This window comes from Rhea pennata, chromosome 1 (genome assembly GCF_028389875.1).
Source record: "Rhea pennata isolate bPtePen1 chromosome 1, bPtePen1.pri, whole genome shotgun sequence".
In the NCBI taxonomy this organism is placed as follows: Eukaryota; Metazoa; Chordata; class Aves; order Rheiformes; family Rheidae; genus Rhea; species Rhea pennata.
This window is the reverse complement of record NC_084663.1, coordinates 10,679,605-10,697,188: the sequence shown is the minus strand read 5'-3', so window position 1 is coordinate 10,697,188 and position 17,584 is coordinate 10,679,605. Positions and strand designations below refer to the sequence as shown.

The 17,584-nt window shown below is 37.4% G+C and overlaps 1 protein-coding gene across 1 annotated transcript in view; it reads right to left on the bottom strand.

Moving 5' to 3' along the window:
- Positions 1 to 9,633: 9,633 nt before the first annotated feature.
- Positions 9,634 to 17,584, bottom strand: part of PCLO (piccolo presynaptic cytomatrix protein) — a 364,298-nt gene continuing 356,347 nt past the window's right edge. The window contains exons 24-26 of the mRNA XM_062597873.1: positions 15,041 to 15,175; positions 14,288 to 14,433; positions 9,634 to 9,774 (exon numbers count right to left, since the gene is read on the bottom strand). Of these exons, the coding sequence (XP_062453857.1) occupies positions 9,634 to 9,774; positions 14,288 to 14,433; positions 15,041 to 15,175 (422 nt within the window). The remainder of the gene's footprint in view (positions 9,775 to 14,287; positions 14,434 to 15,040; positions 15,176 to 17,584) is intronic.

Below are 17,584 nucleotides of genomic sequence, written 5' to 3'. Positions count from 1 at the left end.
GAAGACATAATGCAATATGGATCTCTGTGTCTTTTCCCCACTGAAAGTATTGCACTGTAGCCTAACCCTATCCAGGCACACAGGACACTGAATTGGTTTGTATAAAAGGAGAATTAGGACCCTTCTTCTTCTTGTGCTGGCTTCCTAGTACAAGCAAGATATGGCACTACTGGAGAGAGTCCACTGTAGGGCTATGAAGATGATGAAGGGACAGGAGCATCTCGCCTATGAGGAAAGGATACGAGAGCCGGGCCTGTTTAGTCTGGAGAAGAGATCTTATCAATGTCTACAAATATCTGAAGGGAGAGCATTAAGAAGATGAGGCCAGACTATTTTCGGTAGTGCCAGCAATAGGACAAAAGGCAACCACCTCAAACTTTCCCCCCAAAATTCATAAATATTATATAACATGAGGTGAGAAGCAATGAGCAGAATTCTACAAGTCGCTTGTAGAGCTGTTGGTCATCTCTGCAAAAAGTAAATAAAGCACACAGGACATAGGGTGGAGTGCTGAGTTGCATTTATCCATATCATTTTATTTTTGGCCTATTCATTGATACAGCTCTGACATATCAAGTGGCACATGCCCCCCTAATACCAGAGATTGTTCTCAACAGGCAGTTTTGATATAATTACTCATTTGGGGGCAATTAGTCATGCTCCAGTCTATTCCAGATGGCTTGTGAGGGAAAGAGTGATCCCTATCACTGTGCTCCTCGGTCTGTCTTCCCCATACCTTCTTGTCAGACAACTATAGACCCAGTTCTCCTGGGTCTCCAGGAGACCACTCTCTCTTCTCCAGACTGAATAAACCCAATTCTCTCAGCCTCATGATAGAGTACATCATGTACACCAGCCCCCGACCATCTTGGTGGACCTCTGCTGGATTCACTAAAGTATGTCAATGTCTTTCCTCTACTAGAAGGCCTAAAATTAGAAATAGGACTATCAATTCCCATAAATGCTAAATAGAGAGATAGATATAACACTTTCCTTGATCTGCTGACTACGCTTATGATAATATATCTTGGTATGTGTTTGGCTGTCTTCATCATAAGGCCACACTGCTGACTCGTGTTCAGTTTCACCAGGACACTTAAATCCTTTCCTGCAAAGATGCACTTCATCCAATTGGTGCCAGTCTGTCCTGTTGCATGGGATTATTTTATCTCAGATGCAAGATTTTGCATCTTCCTTGTTGAACCTCAGTGGATTTTTCTCAATCCACTTCTTCAACCTGTTGAGGCTACTCCTACCAACCAGCATATCATCTGCATCCCTGAATTTGCTAACGATGTGTTCCATCAATATCTTAACTATTCACACAGAATCACCAACTGATACCAAGAACATTCTGAGATTTAACAGTCTGTGTCTGAGATTTAACAGTCTATGCTATAAAAAAGTTCTCTTTTTCTTTCCTTCTGGTATAAAAGCTTATTAAATATTATATTATCTAAAAATCCTGACACGGTAAGTGAAAGGATGTAGGATCCAGCAAGCCTTAACCTTTTAGAAAGGTTGCAGTAGTTAACACTCTAAAATGGTGACCGCAGTAGAATGATCAGTCTGTCCAAGCTAGAAACTCTTTTTTTCTGTCTGAACTTCAGCGTCTCAGTTCCTATCTGCACCCAGTCATACTATTTTAGCTATAATGATATAGATAAATCAGCCATCTACTCTCATGGGTTTAGGATATTTTTCCCAGTTTAAAACGATATATGTTGGTGCAATAGATCTGAAGACACTCTAACAATTTATAACTGTTTGTTATTACATTATTAAGCTTACTGTTGTAGCTTGACTTTATAAATATATTTAACTGTCATAGGGACAGACTGAAATTTGTAGAGTCCTTGCAAAGTGGAGCTGTGAAAGATAACATGATGCTCATTCTGCATAAAGTTTGTCAGGAAGTTCACCCAAGAAAAGCAGATAATGAAGGAAGTTCTTAGTTTACATCTATAAGTAGACATGAGAAGAGCAATGTTACTTTAATGTTCTTGCTAGAGCCCCTAATATTTTAAAGGCTTCTGTGTTTAGCTTCCCTAAAGAGAGCCATTAAAAAAAAAAATGCAGAAGTTTTTCAGGCTGCTCACTGTTTTGCAATTTGGCACAGTCTGGGAGAAGTTACTGCTGCTAGCTCTCCAGAGCTAAGTGATCCTAGGGAAGAAAACCCTTCCAGAGACTACCTGGAGCATGTAGGGATTCTTGACCAGCATGGTGTGCCTGGACAGCTGTGTTTCTCTTGTTATGCTTCCTTTGGTCTGTTAAAGTAAAGCAGTAACTTGTTTTAGGAAATCTGCTTCTGTCATCTGGTTGCAGTTCCTTATGGAAAGAAAATTACTTGCAGACACTCAGTCCAGTTAGATTTTTGGAGCAGTCACAAAAGTTGACATGGGGCTACATGACCCCATCACAGGGGCTACACCTCTATAAAAGTAAATTAAAATTACCCAAGATCAATCTCTAGCATGGAGGATACCTAGCACAGAATGGTCTGTGTTCAGTCTTTAACTCTCCTAAAAAAGAGCGGTCACATCCAAACTGTGACCTGGGAACAGTCTCAGTTGTACCTGTATTAACTCCTCAGGAATTCTTCGGGAGTAGTAGGTGATATGGACTGAAAACATCCTGAGGACAATCTTAACAATTTAATAGTTTAGGTGATCAAGTTCTTATGCCCAGGAATGCTTGATTTACCACTACAAAGAAAAACAAAATGTGTTGAGCAGACAAATCTGCTCTATAAAAAGAGAGGGCTGGAGTGCAAAATCCCAGAAGGAGAGGATATTCTCCAAAGGACAGAGAAGCAGGTTTCCCTGATGTGTGACATCATTGGGAGAGACTGGAATGAGTTAGTTACTTGGTTGAAAAAGAATAATAAAAAATAGCTATTCCAGCAGTTCTAAAGGTATGAAAACAATGTAAGTGAAATCAGCTGCAGCGCTGGATGTTGCTGCAAGGAGGCAGCACTGCCTCTCAGTTGCGAGAATTTCAGGGATGAAAGCAAATGCATCATCCCACTGTGGCTCTATTAACTCAGTGAAAATGTAGAATTTCACTTCTGTGAAAACTGAGAGATTTGTCCTAAGAATCAAAATGCCAAATAGAATCTCTGAATATATATTTTCAGTGACTTCTCTCAATACAAGCTTTAATTTTTAAATATTCTGCGAACAGCCCGATTCACTTTTCAGTTTAGTAGTATATTATGTACTACTGTTAGATTAAACCCTCCAATAGTACTCTGAGAAAATATTAATTGTTTTATGCATACTTTGCTGAATCATTTAACTAAGTAAACATACATTTTTTGGTAAATGTTATTACTTCTTTAAAAAGAAGACTATTAAACCATTCTCTCTGTGCATGTGTGAAAGGATACCAGGATTTTCCTCCTGTAAGCTACAGTTTTCGAGAGCTGGTTTTGGATAAGCCTACAGCTTCTGGAGCAGCTTATTCCTTTCAGCTTTGTGTCCTGTGAAGGTCTGAGCACTTCAGAACCCCCTTCTGGACCATTTCCAGAAGGTCAGTGTGCTTAGCGGGGAGCTGCCTAAGATAAAGCAAAGAGGGTGCTGAGACCCTCCTGGGGGCTGCACGTGTGGTTAAGTGTCTGTCTCAACCAGGAGCATTTCCTTGAGGCGAGGTACCCCAGGTACCCTTAACCTGTATGTAGTGTTGTGGTTAGAGCAGGCCCTGGGAAAATTAGAATTTGGCTCCTGATTGACATTAAATAGAAGTAAACCTGTGTCACTGTTGCTGCAAGTATGTTAATACAAAAAACCATAAAAAGCAAGGGCACCTCTTTCAATAAGGACATCTGCAAAGGTATCACCTTTTTTTTTTTTTTTTGTTTGTTTGTTTTTTTCCTTAGGGTATATTCTGTAAGAAAACATTTCAGGCTATCCACTGCAGATACCAGGCAACACCAGCAGATTATCTTACTTGGTAAACAATAAATTTTTCATTATTTGAATCAAAGAGGAAAAGTACACAGGTATAATATAGATCTGGACATGACTCAGAAACACAAAGTCTGTGAGACGAACTTACTGATGTTGCACAAGTCAGGCACAATTCAGTAATATTACAATGATTACTAAAAGAAACCAATTTCTTATTTATACTGTTGGCTAAAAGACATTGCTCCTGAAAACTTGCTTTCTACTGGAGGAAAGTAATCAGAAATTCCTTTTGGGGATTACCAGTTCTGTTTTCTTCTTCTACGTTGCTCAGCTGTGGGTACTTAAAAGAGTTAAGCCAAGTTTCACTTCATCTTTTTTTTCACGGGGAGGAGACAAGACACTGTACATTCTTAAGTGTTATTGACATATGCACAGTTATTTGTGCTCTATAAAGGATGCCACAGATCAATCCACACCAAGATATCAACAACCTGCACAGGGTTCTGGTTCAAATGTGTTTGAAGAATGTATAGGAAGAGCTATTTGTTCCTTGTTTTCAAATGAAATGTGGACCATTAGTAGAACTGCAGCTCTCAGGGAGGTGAGTTCATATCAAATTTGGACTGGCTGGTAAATATAGGGAGTATGCGCAGCATTGCAATAAATCCACCATGGTCAGAAGTGGCAATTTAAACCAGAAAAATAAATTCAGATGTTAATTACAGAAAAGAAACCAAACCAGATATTTTAAATATTTATTTGTCAGACTGGGATAACAGCCTTTATACAGCACAATTTGCATAAGTTCTCAAGATACTTCCTGTATACAATCACAAAACCATGACATGGATTTATACATAAAGTGAAAACTGAGACAGATTTACAGGCATTTTTATACAATTCTCATACTGCTTTTGTTTCAGTTTTTTACAACTTTTAGAATAAGTTTGTATTTTTTTTTTCTGAGAGAATCTAGAAGCAAAATGAAAATTAGAAGAAATTCAAACCAAAATGAATATTAACAAACCACCATCTATGCATGCAACATTCACTGTGGAAACATTACATTTCTCCAAAGACTAAACGTTTTTTGTGGTTTTTGTGTTTTTTGGTGTTTTTGAATCTTTTGAAACACTGGGTATGCTGTACACGTTGCCTGTAGCATGACAGCACACACGCTAGTCAACCATTGTTGAGCACCTGAGCACGTCACTGAACATCGATAAGATACAATCAAATAAGGACACATTCACATGCTTGGATGCCAGATGGAATTAATAATTTAAACTCAGTTTGTTATACAAAAATGTATACTTATTTACAGGGTAACAAATTAAGAAAATGCCTTTCTCTCAAATCACCTATTTTGAGTTATGGATATCTATATATATTATACCTTTTGAGCTCATCAGTATATTTACTTATTGATTTTTTTAAATAATAAAACATAAGATACAGAAAACATCAAAATGCTTCTTATGATTTAAAGAGAGAGTATCCGGATTTGATTATTCCTTCTATTTTTCTTCTAAAGGCAACATGTATTCATAAAGAGTGACTGATCCTCCACGCCTGGTATGCCAAAAATTCACAAGACATGGAGGACTAGTGTTTAAATATAATGTAGGTGGATACTTACACTAAATTTCCTCTCTGTTTCATTACCTTTTTAAGTTATACTCGCACAAATGCAAATTTTCCTCTGTTATTCACATAGGTATGTACATATCTAGATATATACTTAAATAATGGAATCTGGGACATTCAGAATTGTAGCAATGAAAATAAAGTACTTAAAAATAGTGTCAGTTATGATTCAAATAATAAGTTAAAAAAATACTATTAACATCTTTATGATATCTCCATGAAACTAAATCCTAATTAAATAATCTCTATTGGGCACACACTAGCTTACAATATAATAGATGTCTTCTTTTTCTTCATCATCATCCTCAAAGTAAGAATCAATATCAGCTGGTTACCAGCTACCAAATCCCACAGCCTAACCATGCAAACATCCAACATCCAGAAAAGTAACTGAAATATTTTCTAGGTCTTGATCTAAAACCAGTTTAAGTCAACAGAATGATTGCTAATGACTTGAGCTGGTTTGGACTGGGTTTTAGTTTTTTTTTTTTTTTTTTTTTTTTTTCCCACATGAGATCCATGTTATGCAAAAATGTGGTTAATAATAAAGATGCAGCACTCATTGCCCCTGGATACTATCCCTTTAAAGTGTAATGATAAAGAACTAGCTCAACATTCATGATAGAAACTCTCATGTCTATTTTTAACCTGAAAAAGAAAGAAGTGGCTGTTTGCTGCTCATCTTATGCATAATAATAATGATAACATTAGAAATCCTTGTCATTTGTAAACACACACACTGTGCTTTTGCTCAGTTTTCACCTTGTTTCCGCTATACAAGGCCTTGAACAAAGAAGCAGCTTCAATCTCTGTTGACTCGGCATTTATGAATAAAAAAACTAAAATGCTTCTGATATTACTATCCTGCAATATGCATCTTCAAAGCAATTGTAGAAATGTGTGAACTCATTAATAATCACTCAGAAATGATAAAAGTTGTTGCCACATCTAAGCACTTTTGGCCAGATAAAAGAAAAAAAAATGAAAAAAATTGAAAAAAATATATTGAGATATATATACAAAAAAGTAAAAAATACTAATAGTCCTTGTTTGAATATTTTTTTAAAAAACATTGTCACAAGAGAGTTTTTCCTGACTTCTTTCATAAAACGAGAAAAAAAGAAAAAAATATGCATTCAAACATGAACCTGTGTTGCATAGAGTGATTCCAGTACAACCTAGAAATTTGGTTGAAAAAAAGAACTTGGCACACTTTGGGAGCATCCTCTGACCTCTGAATTGAGGCTGCCTCAGAAAAGAGAGCGTGCACGGGCCCCGGTCTGTCCCTCGCTCGTCCTGCGCACTGGAGAACGATGACACCAAAGGAGTCTTCTCCTTGCTGCAGCTGGCCGAGGCAGTTCCTCGTTCCTGACAACCTCTACTCTTTGCATTTCATGATGGGCTTCCAAAACTGCCTTGTCAACCTACAGAAACATGTCGTGTGCTGTTCAGAGACTCAAAGATGCTCGGATGAAACCAGTTGCCACCAGCCGTTCACCATGCAGAGGCAGCCTCCGTACAGCCTCAGCTACACCAAACAACAGGACTATTTTATAAAAGTGTTGGCCACATTTGTACGTGTGTGAGAGCAAAGCATGCCTGTCTGTGTTCTCAATTAAGAGTGACGATCGTAGGCTGCCCAGTAAGGCAGCCAGTTAGTGCTCGTTCCTGCTGAAAATCTCCATAGCAACTACCAGCATGACTTGCTGTCTTCCTAATAAATCTTAGCAAGAACAAAATTACCAGCAATTTGCACAGAATTGCACACCTCATGGCTTGTACTTCACACAGTAATCGGAACTGGGCTTTTTTTTTCTCCCCTCCCCCCTAAAAAAGAACACACTGTAGCCATCAGGAATGTAAAACAACCCATTGAAAGAGCAACACATATGTCAGATATATCCACACAGGACTTTTTGGGTTGTTTGGGGATTTTTTCCTTGAAGTATTTATGCTCTCATAAGAACATACACAACATCAAAACATGTAGGATGCTTACAATAACTCCAGTGAATTGTTTTTAAAATATATGAGAGGTAGGGTTTACATATACTGCTGAAAGCATAATATTCAACACTAAAGCACACATCCTACTCCCACTGCCAATGATGTTGTGGTTTTAAGATAGCTAACAGGATTTTGGTAAGATTTCTCTGCTTGCAAGTTAAGTCAGATACCACCAGGTAGTCAACAACTTGATGCGAGTTTCTGTGGTGTGTATATCATTAAAGTTTTCTGTATGTTTTTTCTCATATTCTTTTTCCATCTTGTTATTTTAAGCTTGTAAAAATAAATGAAAACTTGAATGAGGGAAGTGTCACTAGTTTAAATGGTGTAGCTTTTTGGCAGTCAGTCCAGCTTCTTCATAAGTCTTATTTATTTGTTTGGTTTTTTTTAAGAAACTATTAATTTCCAGAAGAATATTTTCAGTTGGTCTTGCACATTATGTGGAAGTGTACTACATATGAATAAATTCATAAAATGTAAGAAAAAGCACATTAAATAATTTGTGAAAGTCCTTAGTGGGCAAGAAAAATAAATATTTGGATTGTGGAAGTGTGGTTATTTTCTTTTTAAATATGCAAAGGTCTTGAAGTAATATTTCAAGGGAAAACATTCTTTTAATGAAGCTGTGAAGTATTAAGTGACTTCTGAGTAACAAGGGAGTTAGTACCACTTTTTTTTTTTTTTTAAATAAACAAACAAACTTCTACATTTTTAAGAATGGAAGAAAAAGCTCTTCCTTCTTCTCCAAAAGCAGTAAGAATTAAAATGCAACGCCTATCCAAAAACACTCCACACATTAGCCTCTGACCAAAGCGAGCTAACTGCTCGGTTACAAATCCCATAAAATTGGACTTTTACTGTGGAAGTGCTGACACAGTCTTAAGTGTTGCAAGTTGCTTTCCTAATTACTTCTGCAGGAACTGAGAAGCCACGTTGTTGAGCGGATCATACCCAGACGTTCACCTGAGATAGTAAGAGGATTTTCTTAACTCTCAAATCAACAACCTACACCCAGTAGGTATCTTGTTACTCCTCCCAGTTAGACTCCAAGTGTGTCGCCGATGTAGATACACAGCCCTGCGCAGAGCAGGGTAGTGTTAGCACAGCGGGTCTAGTGCTCTGAAGTACCTCGCATATGTTCTAGAATCTATTGTCTTTATGCAGTTTCAGGATCACTGAAAAATACAAGGACTAGTTGAAATTGTATTAGTCCCAGTGCTTAAACTTCTTTGATTTCAAGCTTTTTCAAACTGCTGATTCAAAGGGTAGGTTGAATTACAGCATCAATGACATCAAAACAGCATTTTTTCCTCCTTATTTAGTGCAGTTTACATCCTATCCTTTCTCATTAAAGCCACACTCCAAATTATATACCATTAATATAGTTTTGTCCATTGCATTCTAAGGACATTGATTTATATCCATTGTTAACACACAGAAACAAATGAAGCAATTCATATCTGGTTCTCCACAGCATATCTTTTTTAAAGGAAAAAGAAGGAAAAAATAATGTAAAGTAACATTGCCACTTCTGCAAACAGCTTGCAGTTTGTGTCATGTGGCATAATCTCACTACAGCAAATTATCAGAGATCCTAAGGTGCAGAGGAACAAGTTTTACACTTTTGGTAAGTGAGACCTGGAAGTCAGTCACCCTAGGTGCATTTGCATAAAATGATCTCCTTCTGGTTGCACAGAAAACCAGATTGCTCTTTCCATCACACTACTTCCAGCTGCAGCTGAACTCTGCATTAATACCTGCCTTCCAGCCTTCATCATTTCTTTCCCAGTTACTCTCTTGACAGAGTCCAACAGCACGGAGCCCCCATATCAGTCTTCATTTCAAACAGCCTCACTTTAAGTTCGGGGCCCAGGTTTTCTTTTACTTTGCTGTCTTTTGCAGCAAAACAAGAGTACTAGCCCTCATTTAAGTGTGCTATGTAGCCCAGAGACTGCTCTTTTCTACTTTGTATTCTGAAAGACTAGCTAAACACAATGATATCAAACTATAGTCTTGGAGTGATGCTGTTAGCAGACTCTGCAGGTTTTGTGCCCTAAGCAGACCGCTCTGTTCAATGTGTTTGTGTGGAGCTGACCAACAGTTTGTGCCAGTTTACTATTCTTTTCCTTAGATCCACTTTGTCAAGCCAGATATAAGCTTCCCCAATCAGTGTCTTTTTCATAAACTTCCCTCCATTGGAGACAAGCAGAATCTGTGAAAATAATAACAACAAATAATTACAAATGTGCTTATTAGCATACTGCATTTGCTGGCAGACAAGAAAGATTCAGAAATGGTGAACTCTGCTTTGGTTCAAGAAACACTGACTATAACTTTTAATATAGGCTCATCTTGACAGTAGAAAGGAAGCAGTGAAAATTGAACCTCCTCCCTCTTCTGTTTTATTATTGTGGGATGTAGTGACCTGAAGATGACAATCTTGGACTTCAGTGAGCAATTTGCTCACCTGCTGGTTACCAAAGACAAACACAAGGTTAGTTTTAAGTCACAGAGTAAAACTTTATGAAGTCATTGTACCAGGCCCTTTTATGTGCATGAGAGCTGGAGAGTGCCTTGCGTATAGTTTGTAAGTCAAAGTAGACTTGTGTGTGTGAAAAAACAGAGTTCTGGTTTCTGATCTCAGTATGTGATAGTTTAACTTAAATTGTAGAGCTTGTCTGTCTTCTGACTCTCAGCTGAAAGTCACAATTTCAAAGCGAGGGTCAAGGTATTGCTTCTGATCTTATGGGTCTTGCTTACTTGAATATATGTTGCCTTGGTGATGTAGAGTGGGAGGTCAAGGAATAACCAGGCAGTTCCATGAGCTAGGGAGGCTGGACATTCAAGGTTCAGCCAGTTTTATCATATGGAACTGAGTTTTCCAACTGAGAAGCCTAACGGTACACAAGAAACAGCTTTCTTCACTACAGGACTTGATTTATTCTGTGAATCTATGGGTTCATTCTATGGGAAGAACTTATTTGATAATATATATACCTCAAGGGGATGAATTATAGTTAAACAATATTTCTAGCATTTCATAATTTTCAAATAACTGTATTAAAAAGGTGAGTGTTAATAGTATACCTTTTTAAAAGGAATACTTTTATGGAAACTTTCTAGTTTTTTTTTTCTTTTCCCCTATCTCAAAAAAAAAAAAAAAAAAAAAAAAAAAAAGAAAGAAAAAAGAAAGAAAAAGAAAGAAATAGCACTTCTGCAATAACATTAACAGCAGATTTGTAATATTCACAGTCACTGAGCAGACCTCAGGCAGTGAGTGAGGGAGGTAACTGATAACAACAGGAGGCTGTCACCCTCTTTGTGAACGAGCATGAGAGAAAATGGGGCATTTTGTTGCTCTTTTTCACAGATGCAGGCTAACAATGCAAGAACAGCAGTACTCAAGGGTTTTGTACTCAGTTGAGGAGCTGGAGGAGACCATACTGTAACAGGTACATAACGGAATTAGAAGAACTAGAATTCCCAGTAATCAAGGATTTTAAAATTTCTGAACATTTTCCTTTCCAATTTGCAGCATAAAGTTAAAGAAGGAAACTTTCTAGCAGAACAAAAAGAAGAAGAAAAGGAAGGAAAAGAAAGAAAGAAAGGAAGGGAAGGAAAGGAAAGGAAGGAAGGAAGAGGAATTTTCAGTCCTAGATGAAGCCTGAATGGCTTCTCTGTGGTCAGCTTTAATATCATTGAGTAAATCAGATACGTATCTGGAGAGTTTTGAAATCTACATGCCTGCTTTGAGGAGGGAGGATCAAATGAAGTAGCACTGAGAACTCAGCAGGTAAGGAACTGTACTCTATTCATCAGGAAACCTGTCTTTGGGGAGCTGGCAGCCTGCCTCATCTGTGGTGGCTGTCTAGGTTGCTTGATCCAGTGTCTCCTGAAGAAATGGACAGTGCAGAAGCTGGTAAGCCAATCAAGAACATCTGTGAAAAATATTCTTCCTCCTTTTTTTTTTTTTTTTTTTTTTTTTCTGATTATCGCTACATAGGGAATTATGTATTTCCAATTGCAGTGAGCCAATCAGCCAGGAAGCAGCTACAGAATAAGGAAGGTGATGGAGCCAGGAGCCCAGCTCTTTTCAGAAGTGCTCCAGATGGGTTGCCAAGGAACCAGGGAAATTAGGGAAGCTACCAAGCAAGCTGGCAGGGACGAAGGCAAATGCCTGTCTGAAATCTGTCAAAATGTTTTCTATAGAATGTTTTGATTCTGTCAAATCAACATTTTTAGGGACAAAAAAAGTTTCTAACAGAAATTTAGTCAGTTCTGTCCTTGATCCTTCTTTCCACTCCGCTCAGCTGTGGCACTCGTATTCTTACTTCTCTAACTTGTCTAGGTCTCAGTCTTGCTTCTTCCCTGCTCCAGGAGTTAAAATCTTGTTAGTCTTGTTATACTGAATCACTTAGTCTATTTCTAATCCTACTTTTTTTTTCATATTCATAATACACAAGATCAGTCAATCCTAGCTTTCCCTCCCCCGTCCCAGCCCCCCAGTAGTACACGGCCCCATTTCCACAGCTAGTATTCACAGCTCTTGGTATACCTGTGTCGATTTTTAGAGCACAGAGCCTTGTCCTAATGGTTGCTTCTAGCTGTTTTGCATTTCTCTTTACAAGGTACTTTTTGTGGATACTGTGTATTCAGTATTTCCCAATCTCTTCATCCAACAGCCTCATTCACAGTGCTTGGTTTGAGCTCTTCTTACTCCCTCTCTCTGACCATATTTTCCTCCCTAGCTCCCAACTCACTTTTTGTTCTACACATTCCTCTTCAGTTTCCTTTCCCTCTCCCCCAGATCTCTTTTGGTGATGTTCCTAAATGCTCATCACTCTACAACTCAGCATTCAAATCAGTCAGCTTCATGCTCTGCAGCAGGATCTGATAGTCTGATAGGTAGGAAGAGCACACAGAAAACAGAAGTACTGAGTCAGACCAAAGAGCTATCCAGGCACTTCTCTGTTTCTAAAGTGCATAAGACACCATGCATATGGCAGAGTATGAGAACAGGGCAGTCATGTAGTGATACTTTTACAAAATACCTATCGTTATTTATAGATCATTGACTTCCTAATCACAAGCAGTATGCTTGTATTTAATAGCCTGAGAGGTATTTTTCCCATGAATTAGTCCAATCACTTCTCTCAATCTTCCATGAAAATATTTAGCAGTATCTTATGACAGTAAATTTTACAGTTCAAATTTCAAGTCGTGTGAAGAAGTGAAACCTTTTGTTTGTTTTAAACTTGCTACTTGTTTGTTGTGCTTCAAGAGCTTCTACGTCTTGTATCCAAAGAGACAGGGAAGGTGCATTCCATGCTGAAGAGCGAAGGCAGGCCCTCTTCTCCTCAGTCTGGTGTATGGCACCAGAGCATGACACATTTCAGAGGAATGATTGTTCCTATGATGATCTCCCTGATTTCCCTTACTCCTTAACAATTTGCCTTTGAAGAGTCAGGTCTTTGTGGGGTCCGCTTTAGTGGCCTGCTAAGCCCCTCCTCAAAGATTTGAGGAGTTTTCTTTGCTGGAAGCAGAGTTTTTACAGAAATTTTCTCTCTTAAACTTTGGCATAACTTTACAGATCACACCAGATTTTCCCATGTAATATAACATTTTGAATACATTTTTATTCAGTCTATTTAGTCAATAGGGCTGCTAGGACATTTTCATGACGGGAAAACAGTATCTATATTTGTTGGCCTCTTGCTGATAATCTAACCTAACTTTAGTCATCAAAAGCTAGTTAGTTCTTGTTTAAATTAGTCTTCCAGATTTAATGATACATCTAAAAAGATATTTATTTTAGGATTATCATGCAGGTACCATAGGAATTGTCTTCTCTCTCCACTGCATAGAGAACCTGCAGAGAGAGCCTGAATAACTGGCTTGGACATGTATAAATACATGAAGGCAAGTGAAGTGAATCTCACCCCTCAAAAGAAGCATATCTGATCAAATGATCAAATCCATCTAAACAACTAGAACACAGGAGAGGGACTGTTCCTAAATCAATTCCACACATCATTCAGTACCCTCCAGACTGAGAATATCATCTTCTCTACAAAAGCACATAGAGAATATTTGACCTGGTATAATCTGTGGTTGTACAGCCTGAGATTATGACTATTGGATCTAGTCCTAGGCATCAGAACTTTAAAAGAAGTTGATGAACTGGAGAGAATGACAGAGCTATTAACATTTAAAGAACAGGACATATCAATAAATTCAGTTTACTTAGTCTGTAGAAATAAGAGAGAAGAGAGGTAGTAACAATTTTTCAGTAAGTAAAATGTTTTTATAAAGAGAATGATGACCTGTTGTATGATCCTCTGTGTTTTGTGGGGATAATTAAAGGATAGTTAGCTTGATTGGAAGATTTAAGTTAGATGTTAGAGTGAGCTTTCTAAATATACCAACAAGTATTTTTGGAATGCATGTAGAATTTTGTTTCTCTAGAGGATTATAAGATGATATTAAGCATAAAAGTTTTAGGGCTGGTCTATGAATATCTTTCTTAGCACACTGTGGAATGATTGATTAAACAATCTTTTTTCAAGTCTCTTCCAGACCTATATTTCCATTATTATGCAATTATGTTATTTCCTTTCTAATTTTCTCATTTCAGGCTACAACGAGGAGTAAATGATTGATATCAACTGGCCAAAGCACTGCATGGAAAACATACAAAGTTAGTTTTTAATAAGATGCAGAATTACCTGAAGAGAATGCCCAGCAGGACTCAAGCTAAATCTAAATGTTTCATTGAATGAAGGCTCTCGGTCGTGCCTGCATACCCTGGTTTTCTTCTTTATTACTCTCTTTTGGGTAGAGATATTGACAACGTACAGCTTCACATACAGGTCTGGGGAAGAATAATTCAACAAATTCAATGCAGAAGCTTTTAAATAATCATTATTGCTAATAATTTCAATAGATAGGAAGTGCTGAGGAAGCAGACCATGGGACATAACACAGCCGCATTCATTTCTTTATACATTGTGTCAAAACGGAACCACTCCACTAAATGCAGAAGAGTTAATTTGAGTTTACAGTATAAAACAGGAAAAAAAAAGAAAAAAGAAAAAAGATCTCTTTATGTATCTATGAAAATACTATTACTAACGTGAGTTATCATTTTAAAAATTCTTTTACATCAAAATACAGATTTTCACCACATATCATTGTCTTTAATAATCTTGAAAGGCATCATTTTTGTTGAAGTTAAGAAATTTTAAATTAGATCAGTAGATTAGAAAGGGATTAACTTCTGAAGGAAGTTTCCTTCTAGAAAATGTTTTTACTTTCACTAAATTTGTTCGTAGGACCAAAAAAGGAACTTCAAAAGGAACCCTATAGAAGATGTTGTTCTGATTAAGAAATAATTTCCTTTCCATTTTAATGGTATTTTTAAACATCTTCAGATATGTCATACTTAATGCTGTATCATGATGTTGGTTTCTGTGTCATACCTGGAAGATGGTCTGGAGATTTAAATTTGTATGTGATATTTCTGCACTGAAGAATTTCTACTATCAACTGTTCTCCATCTGTCTTCATTTCCTTCTTTAAAGCAATCTTGATTTCACCCATAACTTGTGTTTTACCTGGAAAAGCAGAAAAAGCAACCCTCATTAATGGAGAAAGAATCTGAATTTATCTGTCTAAATTGTAAAGAAGGAAAGGTTCTTGTCTGTTCATTTGTTTGTGTGTTTTCCAGTACAATTTATGATTTTTAATCAGAGATATAAGATTAATGTATTGCTCAGGTGAACAAACTGGGTGAAGCATGCAGCACACATGTCTGTAACTATGTCATATACTTTAAAATGCATTTTCTGAGGGGCTTTGTCCACCTCAACACAAGTTTCACTAGAAGTCATTATTAGTGACTAGAAGTCACTACAATGTCATTGCAGTGATTACTGTCATTACAGTGATGCATTGCCATTACAGAAGTCATTACGATGGTCACAACAATTCATCTTTTAGAAACCTTTACTACAAGATGTGAAGTTCTCATAAAAATAAAAAAAAAAAAGAGAAAACATTCAGTATGGATAAAAAGGAGGTTTCAGTAGGTGCGATTATTCTGAAAAGCAAGGAGTTAAGGCTTTGGTGAAGTTACCATTTCATTTCACCTTATTATATATATGGAGCAATATCATTCACACAATTTAAAGGCAAGTGCTAGCTGTGACCTTTAAAAATAAAGGTGATTTTTTCCTTATGTGGGCAGAAACACAGTCCCATTATTCCCACACAATACTGTAACACACAGCACAATACAGCACAATATAACAGACATCAGAATGGAGGCGACGCTTCTATATATATTGTCCTGCAGCTGTAAAATGTTATTTCTTAGGACATAAGGTAAAAAAAAAAAAAATGTTAAGCCCATAGGAGTATTTGGTAACTAGTGCCAGGAATCTGGAGCTTGAATACATTACCGGGAAATTCTGGAAGCGGGTGCCAACAGGTTGTAAAGAGCAAAATAACTCTGCAGAAAGTAAACAATTACGATACATCTGCACATCTCCTCTCTGAAAGAGTAGGAAGTTACCAAGTGCCATTTAGAGATTACTTACACATGCCATAAATGCATAACTAAATTTGAATAATCCCCCCTAAAGAAGTTAGCTGTTGTTTCATGGATGTCCACAACTAGTCATGCATTCTACTGTTTTTTCTACTTAAAATATTTTTCATTGAAGTTGGATAATGAAGAAAAATATGTTTGCAAATAGTTACAGCTACAATGTGGCCCCACAACCCTTCTCACAAAATGGGGCTGAAACGTGGCTCATTCACAGTCAATAATATATTTGCATTTGGGATTATGTAAGGCCAACATTTCACCCAACATTTCTGTAAAGCTGGAGAGGAGCTATTAGGAGACGAGTGATTCTGTCATCTTATTTAATCATCAGAAGACTCTTACAGGTCTGAACATGCAGAGATGTTCATCTTGTGATGGCAGCAGAAAGATTTTGTTGATAGCATGAAAGAAGAGGATTGGCCAGTGGGGTCCTTGTTGTTATTAATTCCCTCGGGTGTATTACCAAGCTTTAAACATATAGTTAAAATGTCCCAGGAAAGCATTGAGTACCCAGCAGATGTAGCTTAGTAGCTTGATTGAACAGCAGATGTAGAATTATTGGAAATGGATACAGGAAAATGGCACCTCTGCTTTGTCGATAAACTACCAAAGATACTGATAAAGGCACTACATACCTGAAAGCCGCTGCATAAATCTAGATTTTGACCAATATTATTGTTTGCGTCCACTCCAGTGATTAATTATAAAGAAACCCAGCAAGCACAGTTGTAGCACAAACCTAATGCTAGTTTCAGGAAGTCTTTACTTGACCACAGCCTTTTCTGGAAAACATGTCAGACTTACACTTCACTTTCTTCCTTTTATGCCCTTTAAGGTTCTTTGGTAACATTTATTAGGGCATCATCTTTGACTGACTTAGTACCTTCTTTTTCATTTGGTATGCTTTCAACCTAAAATGAAATCAGGTAGGTAGGATGAGACCTGTGATTCTGCAGGCTATGACAAGGAGAAATGTTTACAGTAAATCAGAATATGTTTGAAAACTCCATCATCATTTCTCAGTGCCTGGAGGTTTTCCATAGAGCATTCAGCACCCCCAGAGCATCTTTATGACAAACAATCCTGCTGCACTATTTAAGCCTCCTGGGGAAAACAATGATCTCCAGCTGAGAGCATGCTAACGATGATAGCTGTCTTGTGCTTCCAGGCTAATTTTCACTTCTCCCACAGCATGTGAGGAAAAAGTCTGAGCACCAGCCTTACAAAACATTTCACTGAAACAAATAACCACTATACAAAGGCAGTAAAATTTTGGAAAATCAGAAGAGATTCTTCATCCTTCCAGTCCCTTGACATTTTTTCCTCTTTCTCATGCACTTTTATCACTGTGTTATCTTTCCTTTGACAGGCCTAGAATAATAGTTAAAATCTATATTAGTGCATAGAATGAATT